Source organism: Lepisosteus oculatus, chromosome 3, assembly GCF_040954835.1.
Source record: "Lepisosteus oculatus isolate fLepOcu1 chromosome 3, fLepOcu1.hap2, whole genome shotgun sequence".
Taxonomy (NCBI): domain Eukaryota; kingdom Metazoa; phylum Chordata; class Actinopteri; order Semionotiformes; family Lepisosteidae; genus Lepisosteus; species Lepisosteus oculatus.
The window spans coordinates 12,878,852-12,894,944 of NC_090698.1; the positions used below are offsets into that span (position 1 = coordinate 12,878,852).

General features: G+C 38.2%; 1 protein-coding gene across 1 annotated transcript in view; it reads right to left on the reverse strand.

The window, feature by feature from the left end:
- Positions 1 to 9,000: 9,000 nt before the first annotated feature.
- The window catches only part of glis3 (GLIS family zinc finger 3), an 82,565-nt gene continuing 75,472 nt past the window's right edge, over positions 9,001 to 16,093 (reverse strand). The window contains exons 10-11 of the mRNA XM_015340298.2: positions 13,287 to 13,451; positions 9,001 to 12,401 (exon numbers count right to left, since the gene is read on the reverse strand). Coding sequence (XP_015195784.1) covers positions 12,265 to 12,401; positions 13,287 to 13,451 — 302 coding nt within the window. The 3' untranslated portion in view covers positions 9,001 to 12,264. The remainder of the gene's footprint in view (positions 12,402 to 13,286; positions 13,452 to 16,093) is intronic.

A 16,093-nucleotide genomic window follows, 5' to 3' on the forward strand; every position in this document is an offset into this window, starting at 1 on the left:
TGACGTTTGGGTTTTCTCTGAGTGGTGGTTATCTTTAGGTTAAGTTTTTGATTATTATACAAAGAAGAAAACACAACAGTTAAGTGCATACACATATAGACACTGCAGAATAACAAAAAAGCGTTTCGGAGATGTGTTTGTATCTGTCCAGTCGATTCAACAACAGCATGACCCATTTATTTCAAAGCCTAGAATAGCCACCTGCTGTGGGCAGTAAAGTATAAAGATTAAAGAATACTTGTGTATCCGTATAACACTTTTAGGAAATAACGTTTCTCTACTCAACGCCGAAATAAAAATGTTGTCTCCCGCAGTGCAGTATGCAGCCTGTCTCTTCTGAATACTTCGGCTTTAGCAATACACATTCAACAGCACGTAATACCCCCGATCAGTACTAAATCCCCCGATAAGACGTAGAGACACGCACAAGTATGACGTCACCATGTAAAGTTTGGAGAAAAAAAAACAGTTCATAACTGTGCGATCTTAACCAATCCTATCGTTTTTAAAGAAAACTGAAAAGGTTGTACTTCTGTGATGATTTTTAAAGGAGAAAAGATAAATGCACAGTGACCGTCCTATATACGGTCATCCACGACACAGAGGGCGATGTTCTCACGAGCTACGCATCGAGAGTGCTCCCCGGTGCATACTCACTGGCCCTGTGCTAGGGCGGGACTTCCTCTGTGTGGCTTGAAGATTGGTAGAGAAGACAGAGAAAGGAGAGGAGCTCTTTCCCCTTTCTAGCCGTGGTTGTGTTCTCCCGTTGTTCAGAGCCATGTTGGCTGGGCTTCGTACATTGCGGGAGAGGGACTCAGTAACAAGGTTTTACAGCGTCAAGGCAGATTGTACGAACTGGAAAGCCCTTTAAAGTAAAACGCGTTAACGTGATCCTGTCTGAAAAAAAAAAACATTTGAACGCAAAACCAGTCCCGTATTTGTTTCCATTGCCATCCTACTTTCCAAATTACAGAAGAAAACGCAACAAAATATCAAAAGGGTAAAAGTTTCATGGAAATATTCTACTTCCCTTGAAATGTTGATTAATACTACTATTCAACGCTAAGTGATCGTAATTGATTTCAGTAATTTACCATGAAAATAATCCCAAGTATAAAAACTGATATCATTTTTTTCACGTCCAGTGACAGATAATTTCTTTTCCATGCGGCACAAAATGTACAATTCATCCTTCCTGGGAAAAGGTTGAAAAAAATAATTTTAACATTTTATTAGCATCGGATTTCATATTAAGGTAAATCTTTGAATACGGGATATTAAATCGGGGAAGAGCGCTGAAGATCGCGACTGCCTTCTATGGCTGTGAACTGATCGCCAGAAATGAAAACGTGATTTAATGTGCAACTAATACTACATTGCTTTGTAAACTTCATCTTTAATCCCTGTGTGCGCATTGTCACGACTGAAACTGAAGGCTCCTGGTTTCCTTTGACCCTAAAGAGCTTTTAAGCCTTTGTGATTATAGTTTAATTAACAAAATAAATCAAAATGCCTAATGGGAAGAAAGGGCTCTTTGCTCTGAAAAGTATTGAAGTAGCGAGCCGCACCTCTATAACTTAAATGTTATGTAAATACTTTAAATTGCACATCAGGCAATGATGTTACCAAAATCGAGAAGCGCTAACTTTCAGGGAGTTTTTTGAAAAACACACGCGATGCTTATCAGAACCGTGGCACAAGAAGCAAGTCGCCACTGTCTTTTGGATGTGCTTTTAAATTTGGACCTGACAGTAAATATCAAATGATAACGAAACAACTCAATGTGGGACAGCTCTTAAAACAATTTAATGAATGATTTTTGTCAGACGTGTTTAAAATAATCTACTGCATAATTAGAACGATCCAGGCACTAATCACACAGTGAAGCTCTTGATCTTCACCTGATGCGACAGTGAATAAAGGGGTGAGACCGAGTCTGATGGGCTGAGGGACATCTTTGGTCAGTTCCAACACTATTTGGTTCATCCTAGGATAATTCTCACGGAGATTACACTGAAACACGATTAGGATTAGACAAAGGATTAGCCTGTAACATTAGTCTACTCAATTTATGGCAGTTCCACTTATTCTACTGCAAAAGTTTACCACAGTTGGTGTGTTCAACTGTGAACAACCAATTGAAATTGTTCAATTTACTTGACAAATAGCAGAAGCAATAAAATAATTAAGGTCCTAGCTGAATAACCAACTCGATATTACAATCTAAAAAACAACAGAATTTGTCACAGTACAGATTCTGCCTTGTCTCTGTGTGTCCTTAGACAAGAAGTATTCAGTTCTTGCTGCTCTGCTTAGTGTAAGCCGCTTCAGAGGTCTTGCTTTTTTGAAAAGAGGTTCCACTTTCTGTTTTCATATCTGTTTTCGGTGTTTTTGTCATTCAGTGTCAAACAGCAAGAACTGTTTTGCTGGAGCCGTCTGAACTGAAATTTTGGTCCTGAGCTGCCTCTGCATCTCCTATCTGTGCTCTCAATTGAGTAGGCTAATTGAGCACTTCAGTTATACTATTTGTCCCAGTAGACACTCTGTAGCTGTTTTCAGCTCTACAGAAGCCGGGCAGAATTAGAAACTGCAATAATCCATACAGGATCACAGGAGTGCAGAACCACAGGCCCCATGCAGAACTGCAAGTTGTATTACAGCAGTATTTAATACAGCGTTGTTCCCACCTGTGTCAAGACATCAGGATTTTTTTTGTCCTCGTAGAGTTACAGCAGTGCAGTTTTGAACATACTGAGATCCTTTCATCACATTATTGTGTAGGACAGCATGAGAGGCACTGCCGCAGAGAACTGGAGAATTCATAAAGTACTCATGAGTTGAGGGCCCACTGCTCAGCAGCAATGAGGATAGAGAAGTTGGTCTTGTACTACGTTGTGAAGCTATGAGACATCCCAAAATCAGCCAAATACAATGATTGTCACTGGTGGGCAGCAAATGCAAACTGGAAAAACTGGAGAGCTTCTGAGTAATGGCGGACGAATGGTGCCATTCAGGCGTCAGCCGTAGTTGGGAATCTGGGAGTCAGACTTGATCCTCTCCTGTCTTTTGAGCCACATATGAACAGTTTCATTAAGACATCTTCTTACACCTTAGAAATGTTGCCCACATTAGTCGATTTCTATCAATATCTGATGCTGAGTGCCTGATTCATGCATTTAGAACATCAAGGTTTGAATTTTGCGACTTTTTAGTCTATGGGCTCCCTCTCGGTATGTTGCAATATGTCCAACACTTTACAGCTAGACCTCCGGTTCACACCAGAACGTGGCAGCATATCACTTCTACAAAATCTCTACGTTGGTTGCCTATCATATCACATTCAATACAAGATCTTGTTACTAATTTTTAAGGATCCAAATAATCTGGCTTCATCGTACTGTATATCTCTGAACTCCACCATATTCACACTCCCTCCTGTAGGCTCCGGTCGGTTGAGGCTGGTCCTTTGCTCACTGTACCTGGACTAAATCTGGTTTTTTTTTTGGTTGCTCTGTTTTTTCTGTCATTGCACTATTGCTATGGAATGCCCTTCCTCTGACTCTTACAGAGACAAATTCTTTGATTCGTTTCAAACATTAATTAAAAACTCACCTTATTACTAGGGGCCTTTGCTCGATTGCCTTACAGTTTGTCCTGTATGTTTTTTTTGTACTTTTTATTGTTTTTAAAAAGTTTATATTGTTATATTAATAACAGTGTTATTAGTATAACACCATTAGAGCCAAAAGTCAAACATCATACAGAATATATACTGTATATGGATTTTTTTTTACCAAAACCTTCTAGCGATAATAAAACTCTGTTATAAACAAGGAGCTGGGGAGTCCACTCCACACTTGGTCTTTATAAATAATTTTCTTACCCAAAGGTCTTAGGTTATAAAGTGACAGAGTTTATTTTTAAATGCTGCTAACATGGCGACTTTGGATTATTTCACTTGAGTGAAAGGATAGTGTCTAAGGCATTCAGAGAACCCATGGGAAGCAGTTATTTGTGCATTTAATTAGACCAATTTTGAAATGATTGGAGGTTGCACTGGAACAACAGGTGATACGCCAGACTTATGGGACCTGGTCTGATAGTCTGATAGCTCTGATGTACTCTGCGTTTCTGTTTCCATTACTTTCAGAAGTAGACTAGTATTTTTTGCTGCCACCTGCTGCACACTTTCTGAATAAAACAATATTGTTGGTTATGTTCTTTACCCCCCTGTGCCTTGTAGACTGTCTTTGTTGTTCCCAGTCATTTTTCTAGAAGTGACATTCCTGCACTACTATTTAAAATAGTAAATACATTTTATAAAGTACAGGGCATTGCTCACTGTTGTTTCTCTGCTCATAACAAACTAATCAAAGTAAAGAGAAAAATGATACTCAACCCATATGACTTTTGTTCTAATAGGAAAGACAAAGTACATTTTTATTTATTAATACAGAACATTAATAAAATAAAATTTGATTTAAAAAGTTATTAATACAGAATACATCAGTGTGCATATTAACCCCCCGCCAATGTCTGACGTTTTAGGTTGTTTTGTATATTAAATTACACAAAAGTAACCATGTGAAAATCCTGGAGAATTGTCAGCAATTATCAAACTATCATAGGCAAACTATAAATTGCAATTTTATTTGTTACTTTAATAAAACTTGCTCATCTGAAATTATAATTGGGACTAAACTAGATAATCATCTGTATGGTAATAGGATTCTAGGGGATGGTCAGTATGGATTTAGAAAAGGCAGGTTTTAATTAGTGTTCTTTGAAGAAGCAGTAGCAGTAACGGAACAAGGAATGCAATATGGTATATTTATATTTTCATGAAGCTTTTGATAAGGAGCTAATTAAAGAATCACTCTTAGACTGCAGGTGGTATGTAGCCAAAGAAAACATGGTTTTGGATTGATAAACAAAGATTATAGAAAAGAGAGGATACTCAAATTGGGATTGTGTTATTAGAGGAGTTCCACAGGGATCTGCAGTATCAACACAGCTCATCCCATTTTTTATCAATGATCTAGATTCTGGTATAGCTACTAAACTAGTCATGTTTGCATATGATGCCAAAACCCGAGGATCACCATACATGGTGAAATTCAGAAAGATTAAGATAGAAAAAGATTGTGCAAATAGATGACATTTAATGTAGACAAGAGCAGAGTGTTAATTGCAGGCAGCAAACAAACTTTACAATGATAAGGTAAACTGCACTTGAAGGAGCTACTTATGAAAAAGCAGGTGTTTATGTTGACACATCATTTCATCTGCTAAACTCGGCAATAAAAAAAAGCAAAAGAGATGTTACGATATATAGTTTTAAGTATAGAATATAAATCAAGCAAAATTAAGCAATGTTATGTAGTAATTAAAGTATGATTACCACATCTGCTGCTCTAGAATCAATTCATTCCATCAGACCTACTCCGGAGCTTAAAGCAATGCCCTATTCTGACAGTGGAAATGTACGAACCTTTTTAGTATCCAAGTATTCAAAATCATCAAGGACACACAGTTGACTTAGTCAACCCAGTGTACTGTACGTCTTCAGAAACAACAGTTGAACATTGACCCGTAGACACAAGTGGCACAATCTCCTGGCTGAGTCAGCGAGTACACAGTTTTTAAGCAAATAACCATTTTGACCAGATATTTTATAAAGTGCCCCATGTAATAAATTTTCTTTTGGGCTATAATATACTGATGGAAAAAAGAAACGCAACATTTTCTGGAATGAGAATACTATAGTTATAGCTTATGTACTTTCACAAAAAGTGAAAGTGGCCCCTTTCTGTCACGGATATCGGAAGGGACGAACCGAAGAATGGCAGGAGAGTGTAAGAGACCCTATGCGTAGCAGCGAGACGGGGGTTAGCCCGGGTCAGCTGTTCAGGAAATGCCGTATAGAAACCTATGCCCTCAGGTAGCGGGCGTGGGGCAACCTGGTGCTAGGCGGATTTCAGGACATCCGAACGTCAATGCTGAGCGAGTAGCAGAGCAGAAGCAGGAAATAAATAGGCTACACAACAAGACACACCAGAAAGACATGAATAATCACAGGGAACTACAGTAGGAGCAGGAGGAAAGTAGAGCGCCCTCTATGCATTAATAATGTCTCACCTAACACTGTATGCTACCTCAAATCAAGTGGCGAATTTCAAGCATGCAGTAAAAGGTGTATTCATAGCACTGGGATTAAGTTATAAAATGTTAAAGATCAGGTGAAACATTTCAAAGCCACTTAATATTTCTTTGTATTTTAATGTATTTCTTTGACAATGTTTTGTTGTCAGACAAGATTTGAGCTACTGTATGTTGTCTAAATGGAAAGTGTAACTCAAACCCAGCATAGTGCATCACTCAGTCAACACCATCTCTCCTGTCAAACATGACATGCTAAAGGTCTGCTGCTCACAACCAGGGAAGACGCTTGTCAGGGTGGACCTATTATGAATCCTATTAAGAATCTGTGGAAAAACTACAAAACTGCCGTTCATAAGAGATTGCCAAGGGACTTCAGTGAGCTTGAGCAAATCTATCGAGAAAATGGGCACCAATTGCACCAAGTTGAAAGAGATTTACCCAAAAAGATTAGCAGCTGTAATTCCTGTCAAAGGTGTTTCCACCAAATAATAAACACATAGGTCTGAATACTTATGTAATCAACATATGTCATTTTTTTTCTCTTTAGTTTTTGAAGTCTTCAATTTGAACAGTCAGATTTTTGATTAAAATGTTATGTTTTTTAAAAAAAAGCTTGTATGCATAATTTTGTAATTTCACATAGGAAACCATAGGAAGGATCTGGACAGTTTTGCAAGGCACTGTAAATTATGCATGAATACAATGTTAAAATACCTATAAGAAGTACACAAGCTACTGTATTTAAGAATGTAAAACATTGTGTTTGGGAAGAGTGCAGTTCAGACATAAGACTCATTGTATTGTGAACTCCTAAAACCAGTGGGCTAGACATACCTCTGTTCTGCTGCAGGATTAATGAATAGAACTTGATTGGCTCAGCGTTGTGCTCACTCTGCTGAGCCTCTTTAGGGGTCAATAAATTAAAAAAGGCGCCCATGAATAAAGTACCAGGTGGGAGAGCCAGGTAAATGGGAATCAAAGATAAAAAGAGTTTTATCTTTGTCAAAAGATTTTCTGTTCTGATCAATTCTTGACATCTGCCATAATTGTCCTTTCAGTTAGGGAAATTAGTTTTTTTTTTAGGGAAATTAGTTTTTTTCTTAGATCAATGATTTTTACCGTGCTTCTTAATTTCTTAATTTCACTAAAATTCTGATTTGTCTTTTTCTTGTGTAGTCTTAAAATGATGTCCTTACATTATATTTTCATTTAAGTAAAAACAGACTAAATGAAAACCCAGAAAGAAAAGCAAGGAACGTTTAAAGATTGTTCATCTTTCAATCTGTACAGACTACCAGCCTGTACACAGACTAGCGAAGAAAAGCCTGATGTTTTTATAGTGTGGGTTCGACAAGGTTAATTAAATACAGTAACAAGTGATTGCTGGTGTAACAGAATTCTTTTTTGAAAAGCAAAAAATATCATCCGCAACACTACCAACACCCACACTCAGCGGAAGATTTAATTTCAGAGCTGCCCTGTTGGCGTCTTTCCATTTGGAAAGAAGAGAAAAAAATAGATTAGGAATGTTCCAGGCCCATGTTAAGCACAGCATCTGTCTTCAGTATCGTCAACCATATGGTTAATAATTAATGTTTAATCTATCAGGTGTGCTGCCCTCCCCCTTCTCTTCTGCTCCTCTTGCTTGTCTAATAATTGGCTGTTACTCAGCAAGTCCACATTAATCACATCCTCCCTCAGTCCAGCAGGGCCTGGCCAGCTGCTTCATTGTTCTCACAGGTTCTACATCAGTGGAATTACCCCTGGTCACTTTCGTTCTTCAATGAGCCCATGCTGCTTGATTAGAATGCAACACAATACATCCAGTGGCATTACAACAAATTCGCTTCTGAAAGTGTCTTGAATTCATTTCACCAGTTATTTCCTATTTTTCATCAGCACCACTGCATTATTGCTGATCTTAAATTTGACATCACCAATTATTTAACAAGTAATTCTAAAAAAATGACAAAGAATATCACAGATTAACCAGAAGTACATTCGGTAGTTTCCCTTACAATCTGGAAACACTTCCTGCCATGACTGAAGATATCATTCACCACTCTGATGATCCCACCGCCTGTGTGAACAGCGCAAAGTGATCCTGGACTGCAGCTTGAATGTAATTTGACTTGACTGCAGTGCTCAGTACAAGTGACTTGTTTGATTAGCTTGAGACACCAGTACTGCAGTAGTGTTTAAAGGTGCACTCATACAATACGTAACTGCATGTATGAACTGCATACGAGTATACTGACTGAATAGGTACGGTCACAATCGTAAGTCCCTCCTCTTAAGGGGGCTCTGGCTCCAGTTTAATTCGTGCACCTGACTCCTATTCCAGCCCCTCCCTTTATAAGCCAGACGCTCCTACCATTCTGGGCTCAGCTTTGGAAGATGGACACCTTGAACCCCGCCTACCAGCAGATCCCTGAGAGACCCGATGGCATCGGCTTCACAACGGTGTCTTGACCATCTGGGTCCTGGGCTTGGAGCGCCTGGCTCCGTTAACCTTTTTTACCCCCGTTCCCTGTACCGGATCTCTCTCCGTTTTTTAACTTTTGTCTTGTGTGTCTTGGATGAATTGCCCGGTTCTGGACTCTTGCTTTCACCCTGGATTTCCTTTTGGACTCCCTTTGGACTTGTTCGCCTGAATCACGCTGCCCCCTGAGCACCAGTGCACCATCGACAGGCCCCCCTGTTCGTCTACCAGCCCAGTTCCTAGTCGTCTCCTCCCCGTGTCTGTTTCACTCCCTTCCAGATTCTACCATCTGCATAGGGTCCTGATTAAAGCTTCATGACAGTTACATTCAAATTATGAGGACAACTGATGATGTGTCACTGTTGTGAAACATTTCTGTTTATTGTATTCTAAAAACAAATGCACTGATTGACTATATTTGAAACAGAGAATGCGTATTTAGCTTAATAAAAATTTTAGATTCTTTTTTTTTTAATAAAATGCTCCATGAACAATTCAACCATCTGTGTCGTCCCAAGAGACAGTGACCATCAGGCTAACAAGGGTCAGGTGAACTTGGCGCACTGGTATAAAAGCTGTGTCACTACTATGAGATTTTTTTTCAAATTTTGCATGACCTTTTCTGATAAACCCTACATGCCTTTATGAAAAATCATTAATTTTTCCTACAGTCGTTCGTAAATATTGATCTTATGGTTTTTAACCTGCCTATCTCATCTACCACTTCCCAGGCAACTGTAAATAAGCTTACCACTACCATACATGGTATGGAGGCAGCGTGCACATGATGGGAGATGGGAGAGGCGAGGGGGGACCGTGGTCCCGGGAGGAGATGGGAGAGGCGAGGGGGGACCGTGGTCCAGGAAGGAGGTATCTTATTCAGTGTTCTGACTTAGAACTCCTCAGAACTAAGAGAAAAAAAATGATAAATAACTGTTCAAACTAATTTGGCCAGTTTGTGTTTCCAGTTTGATTCATATTTTCATTGTAAGGTTCTGATTTAAATAAATAAAATAATTTTTATTTGATCATTTTAGTTATTCAAGCACAAATATTTGGTCTCACAAATGTATTTACTGGTAGTCCCATTATTATAAATCGATACAAACTTCTGAATCCAGGTGTTGTAATATAATACATCAATCTCCAGTATTAGTCACCATTTTGAATTCAACAAAGTAAGAAAAAGCAAAAAGTACCAAAAACTCTATATTGCAATATAAAAGTCACAAAACATTTAGTGGTATTATCTTAAAAAAGGAAGAAGATATTTTTTCAAATATTAAAAATATTCAGAGATTTACAAATATTTTGCAGTTTCCAGTTTAGTCTTAATTACATGTGCATTACAATCTGTGTATATATATAAAAAAACATTCTTAACAAAAAATGTAAAATGGCACATTACTGATTATTTTTAAACCAAAAAAGCTGTAAAAATCACAATATGTACAAATTTATTTAAATATATCATGTCTAATTTTGAAAGTTAGTGAAGTACAAAATGAACCACTATTTAAATGTATAAAACATGAAAACACATCTGCCATATACAGTATTCATTCAATAAGGTAGGTAAAAACAGGTTCATCTTTTAAAAGTGCTTATAAAACATTAAAATGCATGGTCATTTTCATAAATATAGCATAGAGTGCCAGTTTACTGAATTGTACTGAAAAAACATACCACACGTTTGGGAAAGAAAGCACATTTTCAGAATTGGATAGCTGGTCTCACATTTAGGATGAAAGTGTGTGTGTCAGTGAGCTTTTACATGTGTGTGTCTTCTCTTTTCTCCTAGTCTTCAAAGCTTGCTAGAAAAGACTTGAGAAAAGACTCCTTCTGCTGTGCTGTTATGATGAGGATTGGGTTCACAACTTCAAACAGCTGGGAAACACTCTCTCCTCAGAAGCTTTGAACACAGGAAGAAATGCAAAGAAACCAGAATACAACTCAAAGCACCAAGGACTTCCCTTCCAACACACAAACACAAATACATATACTGTAAGTCCAAGAGAATGAAGGGCTCTTCGGAGAGGGAGCTGGCCATGTGGGGTGAGTGAGCTGCGGTCAGCTGGGATCCAGCTTCCTGCTCTTTGAGCTCCTAGTGCAATAATCACCCAGGGAAGTCATCCTGTGTACTGTATGTTTCTATGTAACGTGCAGGGACTACAGTATATCTAGTAAGATATAACATCCAGTATGTACTGTTCCTCTTTTCCAAGCAGTTCTTAACTTTTTAAAAAATTAAATCATATTTTTCCATCATTAGGTCAAACAGTACTCCATGTGACAAAAAGAGGAGCTGAAAGATTTAACCTTCTTCTCTCAAGTGTTGTCCTTGTTAATTTTTACTTTACAGGAAAATAAACAGTTTTGGATGTGATTTACTCAGATCATTCAGTTTGTAAATCTCATTTTGAAACTGACATGGCCAGCGCCCCAAAGACATAACGGTACATTCCGGAGAGCAGCGCAGTGCTACACCAGGACAGAAACACAGTTTCAGAATATGATACCCAACTCAGACCAAGTCTTCAGGATACCAAACAGTGGAACACGTGCCATACTGTAGATCCACTGCCACAGTGAAGTGAAAGCTTTTGTATTCTTAAAGGAATGAGATGTTTGAATATAGCAATAGCCAAAAAATATTATATTTTATGTACTAGATACACAAAAAGAATATTCAAACCACATAGATAATTCCAAAATCTTTTTCAGTACCCTAAGAGATGAACAAGCAGTCAAGAGGTTTAGCTACTGCTTTATCTAAGAGGCTATCAAAAATATATTCTCAGGAGGTTTACAATCCATATTTCTGATCTGTACTTTTCTTATCATTAAATAACCTGTAACACCCTTTGTTGTGTTCTGCAGAATGAATCATTTAACTCTTGCTTTGTTTGGCAACTTAAGTGCTTGTATTCCTACGACAAAATCATGTGAGCAGAAGGTATAATTTCACAATAACAGTACTTGATGAGATGACTGAAAGCACACACTGTAAAAGAAATAACGAAAATATACAACTAACCCTGGATTGAAAATAACATGAATGTAAACAAATATTTAGAAAGTAATACAGCCATGTGTTTCTAACAATAATTTACCCTTTCTCAAATTAAGGCACTTAACTGTATAATTGTTAAACCGTGTTCACGTATCCTCGTTTACAATGAATGATCCACAAATGACCTTGTTTTGAAAGAAACTATACTGCACATTACCATTTTCCTAAAGAATTCGGCCCCTCGTCATCAGTGTATTGAGTCTACCAGCAGGTGGTGCTATATTCCTCCTTCACAACAGGAGACTTCACTATTATAGTGGGGAGATGAGATTGATACTACAGTATATTCCCTTTTTAGTAATGGCACAGAAAGCATAAGAAACAACAAAAGTGCATTAAACTGAATCATACTGTACCTACTTATCACTGAAATATGCTCGCAAATCATATGTCTTGACAGTCTGTAATGCTTGTGTTGAACGGAAAATGAACAATACAGACGTTCTATAAAATGCAATCTCCTTGGTTCTGTTTTGTTGTGGACACTCTGTCTTCTGTCTCTGAAAGGGGATGGTTTCAATGTGGAGAGTGTCTTTATCTTCCTTTCCTACCCTTCTGTGTAGACTGAGGAGAGCTGGCTGGGACAGCGATCCACTGCATTTATCTGGAGAAAGCCTGAGTCCTCAGTAATGTTCCTCATGGATTCTCCGAAACATCCCTGTGATGCCGATGGGAAATCATACACTGTAAAACAAACCATAGAAGAACCATTCTTTTTTCATGATGGAAACATTTTCTGTGAATTCATAATAGAACACATGCATTACATTCTATTCTTAATGTAAGAATACAATCAGACAAAATTAAATAAAAAGATTTTTCTCAACAATATCCCAGTTGGCATCTGTAAAGAAATGACTGACAGAGTCATACCAAGTTTAAGGAATATGGTGATTTGTAATTAAAAAAGAAATCATTTTAAGCAAACCTTTCCTATACACCTCATCATTTATGTCATTTAAGATCCTTGAAGCACAACTTTGCTTATACCACTGGCTCTGATCTCTGCTAGTATGCTTCTTTGAATAATATGGCAATGGTAATAATAGTATTATCAAAATACACAGAAAATATTGACCTTTGGAAATCTATAAAACCCTTTCTGTCCACTGTAATAACTGTTAGATGGATAAATAACGTGGACACACTACAATTGCAGGAAATTATATAAAGTTTGATCAGTTAATACAAGAACAACTGATCTATGTCCTTGACTAACAGCTCTGCAAGCAAGAACTATTTAATTCATTTAATTATCTCCTGCAGTAAGAAATCACACTTCTCAGAAAGCACACATATTAATTATACTAGAGTGCAGGCTGGAAGTGCATAAAGCATGCAGTTGTGTTTATATAGAAAATGATGGTCAAATGAGAGTTATCCAATGCATGTGCAATAAATGATTATACCTTCTAATTAAAGAACGCTACCATATTTCTGGCATAGTCAACTTACTTTATTTACATTTATTGTAGGATGAAAGTCCGTCATTGTGGGCAAACTCTTGGCCTTTTTACATTTTATAACACAGTCCAAAATGAGGTACATGAAAATGTGAGCTTCTGTTACCTGCAAAACTTGAAATCGCCTTGTGTAAAATATCAAACCCAGCCTGAGCAGAAGATGTGGGAATTACACACTCTTCAAACGCTGGCACGCTGGTCATGTGACAGGAAGTCCTTGGTGACTCACTGTATGGTGGAGGATACAGAGTCTGTATTTGCCCATAAAAGCCTGGCAGAGAAATAGAAAATCAAACAAAACACAACTCATATTAGTACTGGTGCCTAATGTGGTTTCAGTCGGGTCAGGGCTGTGCACTGCTCAGATTTGTTGCGAAACCTTCAGTAAAATACACTAGGCACAATACACTTCCTGTGTGAGTCTAAGAGGAAGATTTACCACTGTGAGAATTAGTTCATTAGTACTGTGACTGGTAAATGCTGCTTGTCCAGAAAGAGACCTCTGCCATTGATGCTGTCTGTCAGTCATGGTGAAAGCAGGCTGTGTTCCTGCACCATTCCTCTTTCACAGCCCCCATACAGAACAGCTAAAGAATAATTGTGTGAAAAAATAGTTTGCCCCCTGTGTTCATTTAATTTTGCTGCGATATTTTTCTTACAAAAGCAGAATACATTTTTTATTTTATTTTTGTAAAATACCCAGATTTAGCATAGTATTACATATTAAAAAGCAATATTGCAGACCAATACATAGTTTTGCAAGGCATGTTAAGAGAAATGAATGCTGCTATATTACTAATTAGAAAGTTATACTACTTTTATTTGTTAGGAACACAATGGTAGGCATTCTCAAAACAGACTGACGGCAGGGAACACCCTCAGCACGGGCAGGTGGTGGCTGTTTGTCCACTGGCAAACACACTACCAGCTGTGTGACCTCTGACCTCTGACCTCAGGCAAACATGGTCCTTGAGATCATTAACAGCTCAATAGACAACATGCACTGATCCAGCACTGAGCCCATGTGAATGAAGGGCCAGAAGGAGACTCTGACGACAAACACAGTGTCGGATCTTTTTGTTTTGAGAAAAAAATATAAATAGTAGTTATATTTCAGTTACCTGCATGTTTGACCACAAGTGTCCACATTTTATAAGCATTATGCAATAAGATGTAAGTAGTACCAGAAATTACACAGTGCAGTTTTCCTGCAGTTAATAAAAACACATGCTGGCTATACAGTATAAGGGTTGAAAATTCATTTTCTTGTATTATTTAAAATCAATTTATTTGATTTTATTTGCAGGGATCAAACTAACCATGGAACATAATGATATTATTCAGAAAACTAAGTATTAAAAGTATTATTGTTGAGTATTTGTAGAACATTTTGAGCATTAAAATTGCCATTAAAAAAACACCATAATTTAGTTTCCACAAAGGAAAACTAAATATAAGGAAAAGTACTTGCATCCATTTTGCACCAATGCAGATTTAAGTGAAGACATTAATTTTTTTCCACAGGTTCAGCAGACAATATTCCTCAGAATGTTGAACTACAGACTTGAGAATCACAGAATAAACAGGGTTAGAAACTGCACCGATCCGGCATCCACACCTTTGATGTCAGAAAAGCTTACGACTGATGTGACAGGCATTCTCCTGGAGAGCTACAGTACCAGTTGGCAGGATATACTAGGAAAAGCAGGCACTGAGCTGAACAGCTTCGCATTTGCATTTAATTGGACCAGCTCATCTCACCATCTTCTAAAGGTACATGTTGCTGTAGTAACTAAGAAAACCTCATAAAAGGAAATAATTTTTATTTTGTTCTATTCTGTTGAACTGAAAACGTTGTTAAAATACTCTTCCCAGCATGTCTGGAAAGGGCAGGGCCCGCCAGCTCCTTGGACAGGTTGGCAAGGCCTCTGCCTGCTGTCCTTAAGATGCGTAGGATAGCTATGCAGCCTGGTCTTAGCTGCTGAAATGTCGCAAATGCATCTGCAAACCTCTTAGAAAACCATACAACAGGCTTTTCATTTCAGGAAAAGGGAAATAGTCCAGTTGTTTCAAGCTGGTAAATTCTAGGAAACATCAACTGATATGTTGTGTAAGGGTAAACAAAATCCCTAAAATGAGCAAATTAAATATAATGTGAAATGAAATCGTTATAATGGATCTGGTAAGTGCCTGTGTAAATGTTTTGTTTTCTTTTCATCAGAGAATATTAAAACAATCGCCATTTATGGAATGACATTTGGCATTCGTGAAAATGTATTTCCACTGCCTGCATATGAGAGCCTCATTGATAACTTTCACCACTTCCCCTCTACGGAAATATTGAAACCATTGTGTGTGACCTTATCCCAGAGGTCAACATTAATAGCCTTTAATTACTTATTAAGAACAGTCTAGCCCACATACCACATCTGAGAGTGAATAACTCACAGAGGAAAGTTTTACTTTATATCATTTCTGTGTCATGATCGTAATCCCTCCACTTAAGGGTGCTCTGGCTCTTTCAGATTTAGCTAATTACATGCACCTGCCCCTTATCCTGCCCCTCCTTATTTAAGCCTGGCGCTCTTGTTACTCTAGCTCTGCATTGGAAGACGAACGCCCGGAGGCCCGCCTACCATCAAGTCGCTCGACGTCTGCGGCTTGAGGGCATAGGTCTCCTATCAGTGTCCTGACCCAGCTGAGTCCGGGGCTCAGAGCGCCTGGCCTCGTCATCCTGTTTTTTATTCCTTGTCCCTGTACTGGATCCCATTCCGGTTTTTAATTCTGTGTTGTCCAGTCTCAGTTAGATCACCCCGTTTTGGACTTCTAGACTTCGCCCTGGTTTTTCCCCCTGGACTTCTTGGACTTGTACGCCTTGGCTACGCCCCCCGAGCACCAGTTCACCATCGCCCC